At 50.0% G+C, this 16,750-nt stretch overlaps 1 protein-coding gene across 2 annotated transcripts in view; it reads right to left on the minus strand.

The window, feature by feature from the left end:
* The window catches only part of SLF2 (SMC5-SMC6 complex localization factor 2), a 1,286,318-nt gene that overhangs the window by 372,711 nt on the left and 896,857 nt on the right, over nucleotides 1–16,750 (minus strand). For both annotated transcript variants that reach the window (XM_069611667.1, XM_069611668.1), the window contains exon 12: nucleotides 11,527–11,629. In XM_069611667.1, the coding sequence (XP_069467768.1) occupies nucleotides 11,527–11,629 (103 nt within the window). The remainder of the gene's footprint in view (nucleotides 1–11,526; nucleotides 11,630–16,750) is intronic.

Here is a 16,750-nt window from a genome sequence, read left to right on the forward strand (position 1 = left end):
CCAGTCCAGCTTTGGCCAGCGACAGTAGGTACGGCAGTACTTGAGGGGCCGTAATCTGCAGAGGGTTAATCTTCTGTGCACGGCACCAGACAGAGAACCTCTTCCACTTATGACCGTAACACTTGAGAGTTGAGGACGCCCTGGCTTTTGCAAGAACCTCTCTGCAGTCAGCCGGGATATTGTACCCTCCAAACTCTAGTGTTGCAGGAGCCAGGCCTGCAAGTTCAGCGACTCCGGGTCGTGATGAAGAATGGCGTCTCCTTCTCTGGAGAGAAGATCCGCGTCCGTCGGCAGCTTGACTGGTGGGGACGCTGACAAGTCCAGAAGGTCCGGGAACCAGATCTGCCTCGGCCACGCCAATGCGACTAGGATCATCCTGCACCAGGACCTCTTGAGCTGGTTGACGAGTTGGAGCAGCAACGGCAACGGAGGGAACACATATAGGAACAGGCCGTCCCAGGGGAACGAGAAAGCATCGCCCATGCTCCTCGGCTGGGGAAACCTGCTGGCGAACCTCTGGCACTTGGAGTTCGTTGCCGTCGCGAACAGGTTGATCTGCGGTTTTCCCCATCATCGGAAGAGTTGATCCACTTGATCCTGACGTAGTTCCCACTCGTGGCACAAGCGCAACTCCCTGCTGAGTGAGTCAGCGATGGTGTTCTTTATCCCTGCCAGATAAAAGGGCACCAGAAACATCTCTTGGGCGACGGCCCAATGCCACAGATCCTGGGCTTCCTTGGAGAGGGCTGGGGATCTGGTTCCTCCCTGCTTCCGGATGTAGAACATTGTGGTGGTGTTGTCGGTGAAGATTCTCACCACCTTGCCCTTGAGGGACGGGAGAAAGGACCTGAGGGCCCAGAACACTGCACGGAGCTCCAGGATGTTGATGTGGAGCGTCTTCTCCTCCGGGAGCCAAAGGCCTCTTGCGTGAAGTTCCCCGGTGTGCGCTTCCCACCCTTCCAGGGAGGCATCCGTCATCACCGTTATCTGGTGGGATGGGGTCTGAAAGTCTGTGCCCGCCGTTAGATGAGCGCGGGTGCCCCACCACCGGCTCGCTCGTCGGAAGGTCTCGTTGAGCGGGATCCTGTCCTCGAAGCTGCCAGTCGCTTGGATCCAGCGGTAGTCGAGGAACTCCTGCAGAGGGCGCATCCGAAGCCAGCAGAGGCGCACGAGATATATGCAGGGGGACATCATCCCGAGGAGGGACTTGATGGACCTCACCCTGCCACGTCTGTAGCCAGCAGATGCTGCACCTTGCCCAGGATGGCCTTCGTCCTTTCCTCCGACGGCGAGGCCAGACACGCCACTGTGTCGAGCTTGGCTCCCAGAAACAGTGCGACTTGCGACGGGGCCAGGTGGGATTTGGGAAAGTTGATGGAGAATCCCAAGTCTGTGAGCAGCTGGACGGTCTTCGCTGTGTGGTCTACGTCGAGCTCCCTTGTCCTTGCTTGGATGAGCCAGTCGTCCAGGTAGAGGTAGATGTGGATCTCCTGCAGGCGCAGCTGCGCCGCCACCGGTGCGAGGTACTTGGTGAACACCCTGGGTGCCGACTTCAATCCGAACGGGAGGGCCTTGAACTGGTAGTGCCGTCCTTGGACCACAAACCTGAGGAACTTTCGGTGTCCTTTCAGAATGGGGATGTGGAAGTACGCATCCTCCAAATCCAACGACGACAGGAAATCGCCCTCCTCCAGCTGTCCCAGCACGTGCTGGAGGGTGACCATCCGGAACTTCTGTGCCTTGTTGTAATTGTTCAGTCGTCATAGGTCCAGGATGGGGCGCAATCCTCCTGTCTTCTTTTTCACGAGGAAGTACCTTGAGTATACTCCGGAGCCCCGGAGCCTCTTCGGGACGAGTTCAATGGCACCTTCCTTGAGCATTGCCCTTACCTCCAATAGCAGTTGAGGGATGTGATTTTCCTTCCTGGCCACGGGTGGAATGCGGGGCAACTTTTTTAGAAATTCGAGGGCGTGCCCCTGGGCCAGGGCGTCCAGCACCCAACGGTCGGTGGAGATGGACTCCCACACGCTGACGAACTTCGCCAGTCGGCCTCCACCGGGGTGCTTCGGTGGGGGCCCGACACCGCTGTCGGTTCAATCTTGCTTGGAGGACGCCTTGCCGCCTTGGCCTCCCTGGCGACGACGGCGGGCCCACCCGACTTGCCTCGTCCTCTATAGGCTTCCTGTGACAAGGAGCGGGCCGCTTGGCGGTACATAGAGGAGCCACCGCCGAATCCCTTGGAGGCACCCTGCTTGCCTCCGGTGCTCCGAAAGGACGGCCTTCGTTGCCGGAGAACGCCTAGGGCCTTAGCTGTCTCTGTGTCAGCCTTGATGGCTTGGAGGGGCTCATCCACCGTTTTCCCAAACAGGTTGTTCCCGTCGAACGACATGTCCAACACCTTGGCATGTACGTCCTGGCGGAAATCCATCGCCTTGAGCCACCCCCGTCATCTAAGGCAAACGCTGTTGTCTAGTTGGCGGAAACCGGTGTCGGCAATGTCCGTTGTCACCGTAATGGCATGGTCCGACGCCACTTCGCCTTCTTGCAAGATCGCCAGGGCCTCAGCCCTCTTGTCATCCGGTAGGAAGTCCAACAGGGGGGGCGATCTTGCACCATAACTCCCTGTCGTAGCGGGCCACCTTAATCGCTGTTGCCGCCGAGATAACTCATCGTCCCATTACGTCCAGCTTCTTTCCTTCGCCGTCAGGCGGGGAAGCTGACGTTGAGGTCGATGCCCCCCGCCCGCTTTCTTCTTGGCCGCCACTGAGACAACTGAATCAGGGGTCGGTTGTGCCCTAAGGCACAAAGCGGCCGCGTCGGGGACCCGGTACTTCTCGTACCGATCCCTCTTGGCATGCATTGTAGACGGGTCCTTGAGAAGGGTGAGATCCTCGTCCCAGATGTCATCCAGCAGAGGCACGGCGAGGACTGCCTTCCTCTTGGCCTCGCGCCGTTGGTAAATGAAACCTTCCTTCTCTTCGGGGCAGAGCTAAAAAAGCTCGGATGCCCTGGCGATAATTGCATGGAAAGATCCTATCTCGTCGGACGGGGAGGCCCGGGCTGGCGATGGGAGCTCCGTCCCGTCGTCACCGCCGTCGTCGGTACCCGTCGTGGCCATGTCCGTTCCCGTGTCATCCCCAGCGACGGGGGACGTGGGTAAAGGCTGAGCAGGCCGTGAGGGCTGAAAAGGCGGGGCTGGATGGATCCATCTTCTCTTGTTCGGGGGGCTTCCTGCCGGGCTCGGCTCTGGCTCCTCCGTCGAGCCTGGTTCCGGATCCTCCGTCAGTGGTAAGAGGGCAATCTCGTCCTTATCACCGAACATAAGGATTGTATTGCCAACAAAATGGCCGCCGAGTTATCCTGCGGCTCCAGAAGCAACGGGTGACTAGGACCCTCGCTGGTGCCGTCGTGACCCTCGTCGGGATCCCTCCCGTGGGGACGGGCCTCTTCGACGCCCTCGTCGAGGCCCTCCAAGACTTCTACCAGCTCCTCCTCGGATGCTGTGTCCGTGTCCACAATGGCCACCGCCCCCCCCTTTTTCCGCCAGGGTCTTCGCGAGGGTCTTTTCTATGGGTCTGAAAGAGGCTTCCCTCCACGGAGACAGGGACACTCTGGGCCCCGAGGTCACCTCCACTGGTGTAGCCTCCACAGGCTGCGCCAGGGCCACCGCGACTTCCTCGATAGAGGCCTTGGCCGGGTGAATCAAGGCCTTCACCGCCTTGGGCGTGCTTGAGGCCTTCACCTTGGGGGGAGGGTCACCGCCTCGCTTCCCCTCGTCCGAATCCTTTGAGATCGACCGGGCCTCTCCAGAAGCTTACCGGCGTTCTCGGATTTCCTCTTCCCCGAACCAGAGCGTTGGCTCTTGGTTGATGGTGCCAGGGAAGGTGCGCCCTGCCTGGCAGCCGAAGAGTCCGACCGTTCTGCGCTCCCAGTGCCCGCGGACTCGCAGTGCTTTGCCTTCTGTTGGGCCCCCGTCGTCGGGGCGCCCTCACAGGACTTTTTCTTCTCACCTGATGGACTCCTTCCTTTCAGCCAGCTGGAGAGACGAAGGTGTTGGTCCCTGATGGTCCATTCCAACATGTTCCTGCAAAACGCACAGTCCTTCTCCACATGCGTTTTGTCCTCATGAAGGCAGTAGAGACATTTCGAGTGCTCGTCCTCCTTGAACACATTCTGTAGCTGGCATCCACGGAAAACCCTGAACAGCTTTCCGGGCGTCTAGCTTCCTTTCTCCTGGGCCATGTTCGGGTAGGCCGCAGAAACTTCTGGAATCCTCCAAGAAGCGTAACCCGACAAAATCTTCAACCTTGAGGGACGTAGAAAAAAAATCCGATACGGATACCCGTTAATCGGATGTAGAGACGGTGGAGCTTGAGGCTCCATTTGACCGACAAATGAGAAATTCTCTTTGAAAAAGCGCAAAAACGCAGCAAAAGCTCGAGAGCTGGGTCATACTGCCCCCAGTCATTGGCTGGGGGCAGTATGACCCAGAGACCAGTGATTGGTTACTACTGAGAAAGACAGATCAGAAACGAAACTGATACTGATTTTTCTTTGCCGAGGATTCCCGGCCTGATGACGGGGAATATTCATGAGCATGTGAATCCATGCCAGACCCCATGCTGGAGAAGACGTTTTTTTCTGGTGAAAAAGTTTCCGTCTCCTGTCCCTTGGAAGGGACGCCCATGCAGTATGGAGGAAAGGGGATGAGATGTAAGAGTATCATGCTGTTCCCATCTTCATCTTGTATACTGGCTTGCAACATTATGTGTTACTACTGATACTACTGACTTCTGCAATTGTATTCGCTCTCCCCTCTTGCTTCGCCACTCTTTTCCACTGCTTACTCTGTTCTCTCCTGCTCTCCTTTTTCCTACCTCCTCCACTTACTTTCTTCTATGCACTTACTCTTTCAGAATTGTCCTTAGACCTAGTATGATAGCAACCTCGTCCGTTTCCTCCTTCCTCCCCTTATTTGTTTGCACCCTCCAGCACTATCTGAAATGTTGTCAGGCCTAGTACGATAGTCAGTTGTTTTGTTCCTCTCCTCCCTTTTTGCACCCCTCTCCCTCACCTTTTGTTTTTCTCCTGCTCTACCAGAAATGTCATCAGGTCTAGTACGGTAGTCGCCTGTCCGTTTCCATTTCCTTCCCACTCTCCCCATCCCTTTCTTATCTATGTCTTAGCTCTTGCACTAATCTGAAATGTTGTCAGGTCTAGTACGATAGTTAATTTCACATCCTTACTATTCATGGCCTGTAAGAATGTCATTGTATTTTACCTTGTTCCCACCCTTGCCTTGAAGCGCTTTGAAATACATTGGGTATAGGTGCTATAGAAATAAACTATCATATCATATCAAAGCACACAAGGAAACAGTAGTTCCAAGATGGCAGTTATATGCAAGGAGAAAGGCGGTGAGACTAGAGAGGGTTGCAAGGAGGTAAGTGCACTTGACCTTTTTAGACTGTTACTTTCGTGAACCTTGGAAAGTAAGAAAACTAAGACCGGGAACTACAGCTTAACAAACCTGCATTATATGTCATTGGCACTCTTGCGTCGATATCTAAGGCGGGGAGGAACGTTTGCCGCTCTGATGCTGTGCTAGGCTCCTACAACAAAGCAGTGCCAGTAAAGACAGCACAGCCGATCAGATTAATACCAAAACAACCTTTGTTCGAACTAAGATTGCAAGCTTCAGCATTGTATGAAGGAATATAAAGAGAACAGTGTGAGAAACGTATGTGACAAGTGACGCAAATATAATTCACAATCAGAGGAGTGATTGAATTATTCTCTGAACATTGTGAAAGGGGAGATCTGAGCCCAGAAGAGGGGGAACCACAATAATGACTGATATGAAAGGGATCCGAGCCCGGCTGAGGAGGATCCAGGGTGAGTCACCCGAACTGAATACTTATAAGAGGAAAGGAACTTTGTGTTTTCTTTTTTTGTACATCTGGCCCTCTGAAGTCCCTGATGCAGGTAATGGAACTTTGTCCTCGTGCCGAAGAAGCCAGAGTGTGTGCTTTGCTCGAGTGAACCGCCTTGTCCCGTGCCGAAAACGCAGGGAAGGGAGGCCAACAGGCTGAACATCCTGACATATCCTTTTGTGAACACTTCTTTGTTTTTCATGAACACTAGTAAGGATTGGCAATAGGATTTTTTAGTATCAGCCATTGTATTTTGACGAGACTCCACTAGGATTGCATTATTATTTGGTTGTAGTAGCTTACTACCATCTGTAGATTTAGTATTAGATAGGCGTTTATCACACCCTTGTTGAATTTCAGTAAACACACTTGAACTGTGGTCACTTGTGTCTGTCTTACTGTTTGATACCTTGACTTCCTTTGAGTGCTTACGCCAATCCTCATTCTTTGTTATGGATGTCTGGGTGGAGTGAATGCCCTTAGTGCATGTGAGCCTGATTGGCTGCCTGGCTGCATGAATGCCCTTCTGCGTGATTGGCTGACTGAGCCTGGCTCAGCCAGAGTTAACCGGGAACAGATATGTATATCTGGGGACCTCTGACTCCCCAATTTGTTCAGAAGCTGAAGCTGTAGCAAGAAGCTGTTCCTTGAAGCACAGTTGGGGGAGAAGTCTGCTGCTACTGCATTTTCTTTTGGTTAGCCTAAAGCTGCTGTGTTCTTCAAAGAACTCATCCAGAGAGGAACTGCAAAGGAGACCTCTTCCCGAGCTATGACGGACCATCGTGAAAACTGCTGCTCTTCATTGAAGTATCATGGAAGCCAGTCCAATGTGCGTGCCATCTGGAGAAGGGGTCTTCGAAGTCCTGAAGAGGAGTGGCTGAACATCTCGAGTCAAAGAAGTCCATTGGTGTTACCCAGGGTCCAGAGATGGGCTTCGTGACTGCTGGAAGCCATTGCTGTCGAACGCCCAGAAAAGGGGTGTATGCTGGCACAGCGCTGCTGGACAGCCAGAGCTGCGAAAGTTCCAAACGGCCAAAGAAAATTGCAAAAGACATCCTTCCCATCATCACTGACCACTTTTGCCTGCCGGAGAGAGCCCAGAGTCGCTAGGTGCAGAGCAAGGTCTGCCGGTGGGTTTCCCCACCACCAGAAGCTAACAGTCCCGAGGGTGCAGACTTGGTGAGGGTCCAAGGTCCACTGGTCGAGTCCAGGTCGCCAGAAGCCGTCCAAAAGTCAGTGCTGTAGCAGCAGCACCGAGGAACTGAAAAGTCAGACAACTGCATAAATACAAAACCCGACACCAAAAGTGACCTATGCACCCGTCGCTGCCAGAAGTCATCGAAGGGTCCCAGGGTTCTTAATCTCATCTGCCAATCGTTTAAAGAGCCCACAGCAAGTTTACTCTTCCCAGGACTTCTACAGTCAGAGAAATCATCAACCAAAGGAGAGCACTGCGAAGAGCCAAACTGCTGCACTTCAGAAAGAGTTTGGTTTGATTCTTCTCGCAAGACTCAACATCTGAGTGCCCCCTTCGTCCAAGGGAGGGGGGGGGGGCTCCATCCTTGGAGGGAATCGTCGATTGGAACAGAGAAACAATGCCACTTCACCTGGCAAGGCCCCAAAGGTACTGTGACAAGGAAGAGCATGTTCTAGCCTCAGGGGTTGTCCAGAGGTCCCAGATTCGTCTTTGATCCTGTTCTCCTGTGGCCTCAGGTACTTTGTGGTGGTAGAACCTTTCAGGGAAAGCAGAAGATTATTGGATTGGGCTGTAAAAGACAAGTTACTCCCTAACTTTCCCATTACAGGTTGCCCAGGTGGGGAGATCTTCACACAGAATCGTATATCTAGTCTAAAGAAAGGATTCTGCCACTGTTCACAACTAACCTGCCTTCCCCTTCCCTATTCTATGCTGATGCACCTCACTTAAGAATTCACATAACTATTTAAAACTGTTTGCAGTTAGTGCATTTATTACGGAAGTATTGTGTAGTACCACAGAGTGTATATATTTACCATTCTTTGAATAAGTATTTCAAGTAAAGTGTTATTATTTATGTATATATTTTGGTAGCAACCGTATTTTATATTAAACAAAAGCTGTGTTATCACCTAACATACTGTGTGGACATTCCTTTGTGGGGTGCTGGGGGAACACAGTACTTAGGAACCAGCCTGCATCACCCCCTGAAAGCTTAAGCTATCCAATTAAGAACCTTGGCTGGGGTGTTCTGTGCCTTTACCCTACCATATAGAGGGCAGAAGTACAGATACCCCCCTCCAGTCTTTATAGGAGTATACAAGGCAGTTGCAAGTATGTTCAAGAGAGCCCTGGCAGGAGAGTATACACAGCAGTTGCAAGCGTGAATAAGAAAACCGTGGAAGGGAAACGCATCAGGCAAGGAGAAATTTAACAGTGCATAAGAAATACATTGCCAAAAAAGGGGTCCTGGAAAGGATATATCAGGATGAGCCAAAGGCTGTGTAAAACCAGAGAAGAGAAAGGAAAAGATGGCAGGGGAGTATACCAGTTATCCTAGCAAGATAAAAGACAAAGAACCAAGTTGTCTGAATATCAGTTGTGTTGTGAAAAAAAGAGAAACTCAAAGAACTGAGATCTTTTGAATATACAACAAAGGGAAGATAAATCCAGGGGAAGGGAATCACCCTGTGGAATACAGAACTCTAGCCTTCTGGAACTGTTGCGTTGGGAGATGCGCATTTTCCTTTTGAAGATTTATCAATCACTGAAGGCCAAAGAAAAGGCATTACCCTTTTCACTGTATAATATATTTTGTTAGAGTTTGAGGGTCAGAATAGTACTTTGGACAGAGAACCTTTTATTTTGTTTTGGACATTCCGGCATCGACAGATCCTTGGTTTTAGGTAGGGAAGCACCTGCAGTGCAGGGACGAGGCATTTCCACACCCCCTTTTATTTTAAGTCTTTGACCAAAACCATGAATATCTTGTGTCAGTCTCATTCCTCGCTGTTAGGCAGAATCCTGTGCAGTGCCCTTAGGGACCACTACACACAATTAAGACCACAGGTGGTAATACAAATTCACCTTTGGTACAAGCCTGTACTACTATGTTAAAGTGGTAGCAGTAGCGGAGCAGCCAGGCTTATCTCAAGAGTATATGAGTAGTAGCAGAGATTACACAAAGGGACCACAATTACTGTGACTCAAGCAAACACAGACTCAAGGTTTCAGGTAAAAAATATAAGTTCATTTATTTTAAACCATCTGTTATAAAACACTTCACTTCTATAAATTCGAAACCACACGTAAAATACACTACACGCAACCAAATCCACTTGTGCCAGTAAATTCAAGGTAAGTACATTAGGATTTGACAGACCGGTGTTGCGATACTAACGCGTACCCGCGGATAGAAATGCTCACGAAGTTAAAACACACTTTGTACTTAAGAATTTCAAGCAAGGAAACGTGAATAAAAATCAAAGGCAATACTTTTTCAAGGCAAGGAGACTCGAGGACTTGTTCAAAGATACAGATTAAAGCCAATAGGCCTGTGCCAGTGTCAATGGAGCAGATGCTCAGTTGCTGAGGATCACACGTTGAACAGTTCGAGATGCCAAGAGTTCGTAAGATTGTCAAATGGAAGGAAAAGTTATAAGAAGGAGGGAAGAAAGAACAACTCTTTGTGGAGAAAAAGGGGTTCACCCCGATTCCGGCTGGTCAGACAGAGAGAATGACCAACGTTGCACAGTACCTTATTCCGTTGGAGAAAAGCTGATGCCACAGCAGTTGTTCCTGGTAGTTCCTGCAGACTCACGGTCCTGCGGCTTCAATCGTGGGGACAAGAAGGACGACGTCTGGAGCGATCTGCACTACCCAGGGATGAGGCCAGCAGCAGCAAAAAAAAATTATGAATAAAAGGTGCACTCTTTTAAATCAGGAGAGGGCTCTTCTGATGGCTATCCGGACCACTACAGCTCTGCAGTGATTTCGACCCAGGAGAGGATTCTCTGACTGAAGAAAAGACAAGCTGGTTGATCCCAAAAGGCTCAAGGGAAGAAGACTCTGGACTGGATCTTCTCTTGTCGTTGAAGGGTAGATAGCTCAGGACTGCAGCAGGGCTTCACCGGGACTCGGGGTTACAGCAGTCGTCCTCTTCTCCGCTTCCTTGCAGTTCCAGTGGCGACTCTGCCTTCTAGCCCAAGAGTCCTGCCTTTTATGCCAAAATCCCCCATTCACACAGCCTGGCTGTCAATCACTCAGCAGGGGGGTTGTCCAGCCCAGACAAACCACCTCAGCCAATTAACACAAAGTGCGACTTGTGTCTCCAAGGAGACCCTGTGCAGGGGGTGACTACACCCCTCCTTCACATTCAGCCCACCTAGACACCCGGACGCCAAAGGAGGGCTTCTAGTCAGATGCCCGCCAAAGGTCGGCAAACAAAGGAGGCAACCCTGGTTTGCCGCGCAAAAAAAAGACCCAAGAAGGATGTTGACAAAAAGAAATGGCGTTTAAACCCAACTGGAGGCGAAATAAAAAGTATTTGGGCTAGCGGGATTAAAGGACGAGGCTACTAAAATAGCCTAAAACAATACCACATTATGTAATATAATCGCGGAAGGAAAATTAGGGTAGATACCACTGCCACCAGCCAAGTCTTAATGTTAAGGGAACGAAACAATGCTCCAGGAGTTACAGATAAAAAGGGCTAAGAATTAACCCTTTCCAATACTCCATGTAAGATGGGGTGTACTGGATTTGTGGTTAAATGACTATGTAAAGTTAAGGGCAACTTTACCCTTTTCTGGGGGACAGTAGTCAGCCCCAGAAATGGAGTCGGTCGGAAGTCTAAAAGACAACCCTGTGTTACTGCACTGAAGGTGCTGTGTAACACATAAAAGAGTGGTGCTACTGAAGTGGTGTACTCCAGAGTCCACAATCACAAAAACAGATGAAATACACATGGCAAAGCATAGGTAAGAGTGGGGGGAAAAGCTTACACTCTTACCAAGTGGAAAAAAATAAACTCCAGAAATCCAGCAAAGCTGCTGGGGGACTCACTAGGTAAAGGGAATTAGCCGTAGAATGAGAATTCTCCCTACACTGGCTTCTCGCACCACCAAGGCCAGGGCAGCACAAGTCTATTGGGAGATGTTCCCTAAAAAATGTTTTCAGAGCCACACATCTCCAGCGTGCCATTTTGTGAAGCAACGATTCCACTCTAAGAGAGAAGGACTGTGTGCATCAAACTGTGACCAACATTTCACCCCCAATAACAGGGTTCTTCGGCATCGGGGCAAGAAGCAGAAGACATCCCTGGATCCTGCAACAGATGTGGATCTCTGCGGAAGTGTTAGCCCTCAGCTCCACAATGACCGTCGTAGTCCTAAATTACTGTTTTAAGAAACAGTAAAAGGCCGGATAAACACTACATTGTCGACTTGCAAAGCATATGAATCTATAAAAAGATTTCAAAACATCCCTTCACCATCAAAAATAGTTTTGTAATAGGACTACCACATGTAGCAACTTCAAAATGGAATCTAAAAAGCACACATCTATAAAGCATTGGACCCAAATGTTCAATGTAAAGCAAAACAAAAGAATCAATACCTTGACTACATTAAAGATGTTGTTTTCTGGGACTTTCCAAAATGCTTGCGTTGTGTTAACTTGATGATTTTCACCTTTTCTCTCCGATGTTCCAATTTCAATTCTGAAAGGCAAATGAAAGAATTTAAAAAAAAATTTAAAAAACAAGCAACTACAATTGTGGGAGAAAGTGATGGGGTTGGTGCATTGACAACATTCAGTAAAACTACCAGATTACATACTGCATGAATGGATGGATGGATACAATTCTGCCAATGATGGAGTATAGAGATAGTGAAAAAGAAAGAAAATTGAAATGCCACGTGGCTGCAAAAGGTCTGTAGTAACCTAACAAAGAAGTGCGAGGTGTGCCTACCGCCATGTCGACTCACCTTTGACCAAGAGCAAGAGTTTATTATGCTATCTCTTTATTGCTCCCTTCTCCAACTGCTACTCAAACAGTTCTTCTCTCCTTTAAACCCCTTTCAACTATGATGAATCGCATACATCACCTGCAGAATCTACACACTCCTGCTTCTTTCCACTCGGTTCGCTACACAGTCCCGCTCTGGGCCTTCAGCTCCATATGAAGTGTCTGGACAGCTACCCGGTTCAAGAGACCACATTTTACTCTCTAGATTTTCTGGGGTTTATTTAACAAAAACGCAAAGAAAAGGTCTCTTCTTAAAGAAACCAAGAAGAAACTCAGCTTTATAGCTTAGCGTAATTTTTTTAATGAGATGTGGGCTGGAGGGTCCAAATTCTCACCAACGGCTCAAGGGGTGTGATGTTCACGATCCGTCTCCCCTAAAGTCTCTAGGTGTGGGTTTCTTTAGAGAGGTCCCACATCGAATGCTCAGTACTTCCCTATGGAGTTCCCTGACGTCCAGAATGACACTTATAGAAGTGATAGCCACTAGGAAGGCTGTCTTACAAGTAAGATCTTTTAGACTTGCCTTACGCATAGGCTCAAAAGGAGACCCCACAAGTCTAGTCAAAAGCACATTTAGGTCTCAGGTCTCATCCGGGAGCCGGGTTAGAAATGGGGGCGGGGGGGGTGAGGGGGAGAATCCTTTTAACCCCTTCCATGAAAGCCTTAATAACTGGTATTTTACACCACAACACCTTCTGTTGTGTAGTGTAGGCTGAGAGAGCAGCTAAGTGAATTCAAAACGAGGCCCGAGTCTAGTAGGTGAGTCAGGTACAATACAATGGGAGTAGGAGAGCAGTCAATAGGATTGACGCCCTTGGAATTGCCCTAGATAAACTGCTTCCATTTACTGGAGCAGCAGTATCTGGTGGTAGGTTTTCTCACCTCCCTAAGTATGTCCATGCATCTCTGAGGGAGTTGTAGGTGCCCAAACTCTATGACCTCAGGAGCCAAGCCGCTAAATTCAGGGTTTGCGGGCATGGGTGAAGAGTTACCCCCCCTGTCTTCAGATAATATGTTGTACGGGCACGGCAGTTTCATTGGAGGAGATAGTGACATCTCCATCAGATGCGAGAAGCAGGGTTGGCGGGCCCACATGGGGGCCACCAATATAATGGTGACTGGTTCATCTTGTGCACTATCTTGTTGAGTAGGGGAGTTGGGGGGGTTGTGGCGTAAACAAATTTCCCTGACCATGTTATCCAGAGACCATTCCCCTTGGATCGGTTCTGGGGGTACCTGGAGGCGTAATCTTTGCATGGAGCGTTCTCCAGAGTTGCAAACAAGTCGATCTCTGGGAAACCCCATTGTGTGAAAATGTTGGCGACAATGTCTTTGTGTAGTCGCCATTCGTACTCTACAGGCAGTAGGAAGTCTCTGCTGAGCACGTCCGCTAGAAGATTGAGTTCCGCTGTAACAGGTTGAGACAACAGGAACATCCTGTGTTTGAGAGCCAACTCTTCCAAATGTTTTGGGACAGCTTGGATACTCCTGGAGAGTGTGTGCCCCCTTGCTTGTTCAAGTAATACATGGCCGTGGTGGTGTCTGTGAGAACCAGGACTGTCTTCCCCTGTAACTGTCTGAAAGGCGTTCAGTGATTTGAAAACGCCTAACGGCTCCAACAGATTTATGTGGTTGGATGCTACTTCTGGGGACCACATGCCGTGCGCCGTCTGCTGAAGCAGCTGAGCCTTCCACCCCATGAGAAATTCATCTGTAGTGAGAGTGGCTTCTACTGCTGGGGTGGGGAAGGTCTTCCCCTTCAAGAGGTTTACCCTCGACCACCACTGCAGAGAGAGAACGAGGACTGGCGAGACAACCACCAGATCTTCCCATTGTCCGCTGGCCTGACACCACTGGCTGTTGAGCCACTCTTGCATAGGACGCAGACACGCATGAGGAACTAAATAAATGCAGGAAGCAATCATTCCCAACAGTCGCATGGCTTTGCTTACCGTCACCTCTCGACCGGCTGCATATTGAGGGATCTGAAACAGCATGTTTTGAACCCTCTTGTTGGAGGGGAAGACGAGGCTGACTTCTGTCCGAATAAGAGCCCCTAGGAACTGTTTGACCTGACTGGGGTCAAGGCTGGATTTCTGTTCGTTGATGGAGAATACCAGGCTGAACAGGAGGTCTATCGTCTTTTGGGTGTTCAACAGCCATGTTCCGTGGGAATCCCGTTATGAGCCAGTCGTCGAGGTAAGGATAAGCCGGAACGGATTCTCTTCACAAGTGCGCCACTGCCAGTACCTTCGTAAACACCCTTGGCGCTGAGGCAATGCCGAAGGGGAGTACTTTGAACTGATAGTGCTTGTCCTCTATCATTAACCTTAGGTATTTTCTGTCTGCCAGCAACATTGAAATATGAAACTATGTACCTTTCATATGCAGTGTTGCCATGCAATCCCCTTGTTTCAGCAGAGGGATTACCTCCTGCAACATGGCCATTCGAAACTTTTGAGGTTTTACTAATTTGTTCGTTGGGTGCAAGTATAGCACAGGGCACATGGTGAGATCCTTTTTGGGTCCAAGGAAGTACACTGAATAAATACCCTCATTTACCTGTAGAAGAGGGACGACTTCTATGGTGCCCTTTTCCTGCAGGATCTGGACCTCTTGCAGTAGGATGCGTAGGTGTTCCGGCGTCAGACGTCTTGATTACGCCGTTCTGAATTGAGGTGGTCGGCAAAATTTGGCGACGGTCTTGAGCACCCACTGGTCCGTTATCCCCTCCCATGCATGAAGGAATGCTGTTAGACGTCCCCCGACCAGGGAGGCATGGGAGGTGACCTGGATATGAAGGTAATTTCTGACCCGAGGCCGGTGAGCCTCTGGGGGTGGAATTCCTGCCTCTACCCTTTCCACAGCATTGTCCTCTAGGTGGATACAAGGTGGTGGTGTTGGATCCATGTCCTGAAGCCCAGTTGTTTCCTGAACCATACTGGTTCTGAGGGGAGCGAGATTGCCCATTCAAAGAACGACGATAGCCGCCCCCTCTCTGTTCTGAAGGCCTTTGGGTAATCTGGTTTAAGGTCTTGAGTCTCATGTTCCTTCCTAGCTCAGGTAATAGGATGCAATGCTGACCCTGGGGTTGGTTATATGAGGGGTGATCACAGGGGAGGGGACAACTACTTGTTACGCTCACCTGGTCTCTGCAGAGGCGTTGGGGCACGGTTGCAGCCCTCCTGGGGGTGAGGTCGCTCGGGTCCGACTTCGCCCTCTGCACTTATGTGGGTACTGGTGGTAATAGGTGATGCTGCTCAGGATTGCTCCTGCGTGGAGAATAGGGGGCATAAGTATGCCAACTTGTGCGGCATGATCGCCTTCCAGACCCCCTTCTCCCAAACCATGGTACCCGTGTGATGCGCTGTCCCTGGAAAGCTCACCTTCTGATTAGTTTTGGCGAGCACTACGACCAGCTGCTTCTAGCAGGGGTACTTGTATGATCTGGACTGAGTTCCCTCACTGGTCCCTTGCACGTGGTAGTCCAGTCCTGCTGCGACTAAGCCACTATACTTCAGGTAAGTGTTCCCGTTTGCCTTGGTCTTTCCTCATCGGTTTTTGTTGTATTGTGAAGTTCATTGTCTTGTATTGATGTCCGTTCCACTTTTGAGGTTTGCTCTTTTGCTTTCTTCCCTTGCAGGTGTGATGTTGCCGGCCCGGCAGAAGCTGCGGAGCTTGAGGCGACAGCCGGAGGGAATGAGGAACGAAGCTGCAACGGTACAGTAGCTGGTAAATTGCTAACTAGGGGGCGTGTAGGGTTCAAATGCGGCGCGGCCCTAGGACGGATGTTCTAACCTTATCTTTCTTCTTCTTCACAGGGTCCGAGTTTGTGGATGCGGAGTGCGGTGCTGCGGCGTCGGAATCAAGATCACTAGATGTCAGCAGATGAGTCTGCAGATGAAGCACCGGTTTCCTGGAGGTGAGTATGCAGGAGAATGCCTGGTTTCAAAGGTAAGTAAACTGTCCCAATCAGCGGTGAGCGTCACGTTGCATGTAAGTGCACTGTAACGCGAAGCACCGCCTTAAGGATGGAGCAGCTTATATAGCTGAGCTTCTGAAGCCATTCCCACCAGGTTCAGCCTGCCTGCCACACCCGATGAGTCAGCACATGAAGACCAGGCCTCGGGAGCCACACCCGATGAGTCAGCACATGAGGATGTTCTCTGGAATAAAGGCTTAAAGCTCCTGGAAAGTTCTTGTAAAATAAAAACTCCTGCACTGAAATAAAAGCACTCATGCACTGAAATAAAGTGTTCCTGCTCACATCTCTATATGAGCCTGGCGTCAAAGGCGCCTGGACTTAGACCTGTCAGGGCCCCTGTGTGTATAGGTCCAAAAGGGACACAAGTGAGTCAAGTGACCTATTGCCCCCATCACTAGATGGTGTGGTTTTTGTGTTCTGGGGCCTGTGGCGATGGCACTACTAGGGAGAAGGGATAATTCCATTACATGAGACACAGTATTCTCACCTTTTATCTAACAAAGACCCTATACAATCTAAGATCTTGAGGGCTTGTTTTCACCCAACAATTTCCCCTCTTGATGGAAAATGCCTTCCGTTAAGTCACTAACCAAAACTCCATGCATACCTCCAACATTCACAACACACAGAAAACATTCAGTTTCTGACATTTCTGCATGTGAAGTTGTTGATCATCATCATGTTGAACATCCAATTACACTCATGGACTTCAGCTCCCATAAAGCCTCAAGTACTGAGACGAAGAAAAGTAGGGAAGAGTTAATACAGATCAAGCAAAGTCTGAAGACCAACGTGCGGACTGGTTCTATTCACACCAGATTGCCCGG

This window comes from Ambystoma mexicanum, chromosome 8, assembly GCF_040938575.1.
Source record: "Ambystoma mexicanum isolate Mex_15411 chromosome 8, UKY_AmexF1_1, whole genome shotgun sequence".
Lineage (NCBI taxonomy): Eukaryota > Metazoa > Chordata > Amphibia > Caudata > Ambystomatidae > Ambystoma > Ambystoma mexicanum.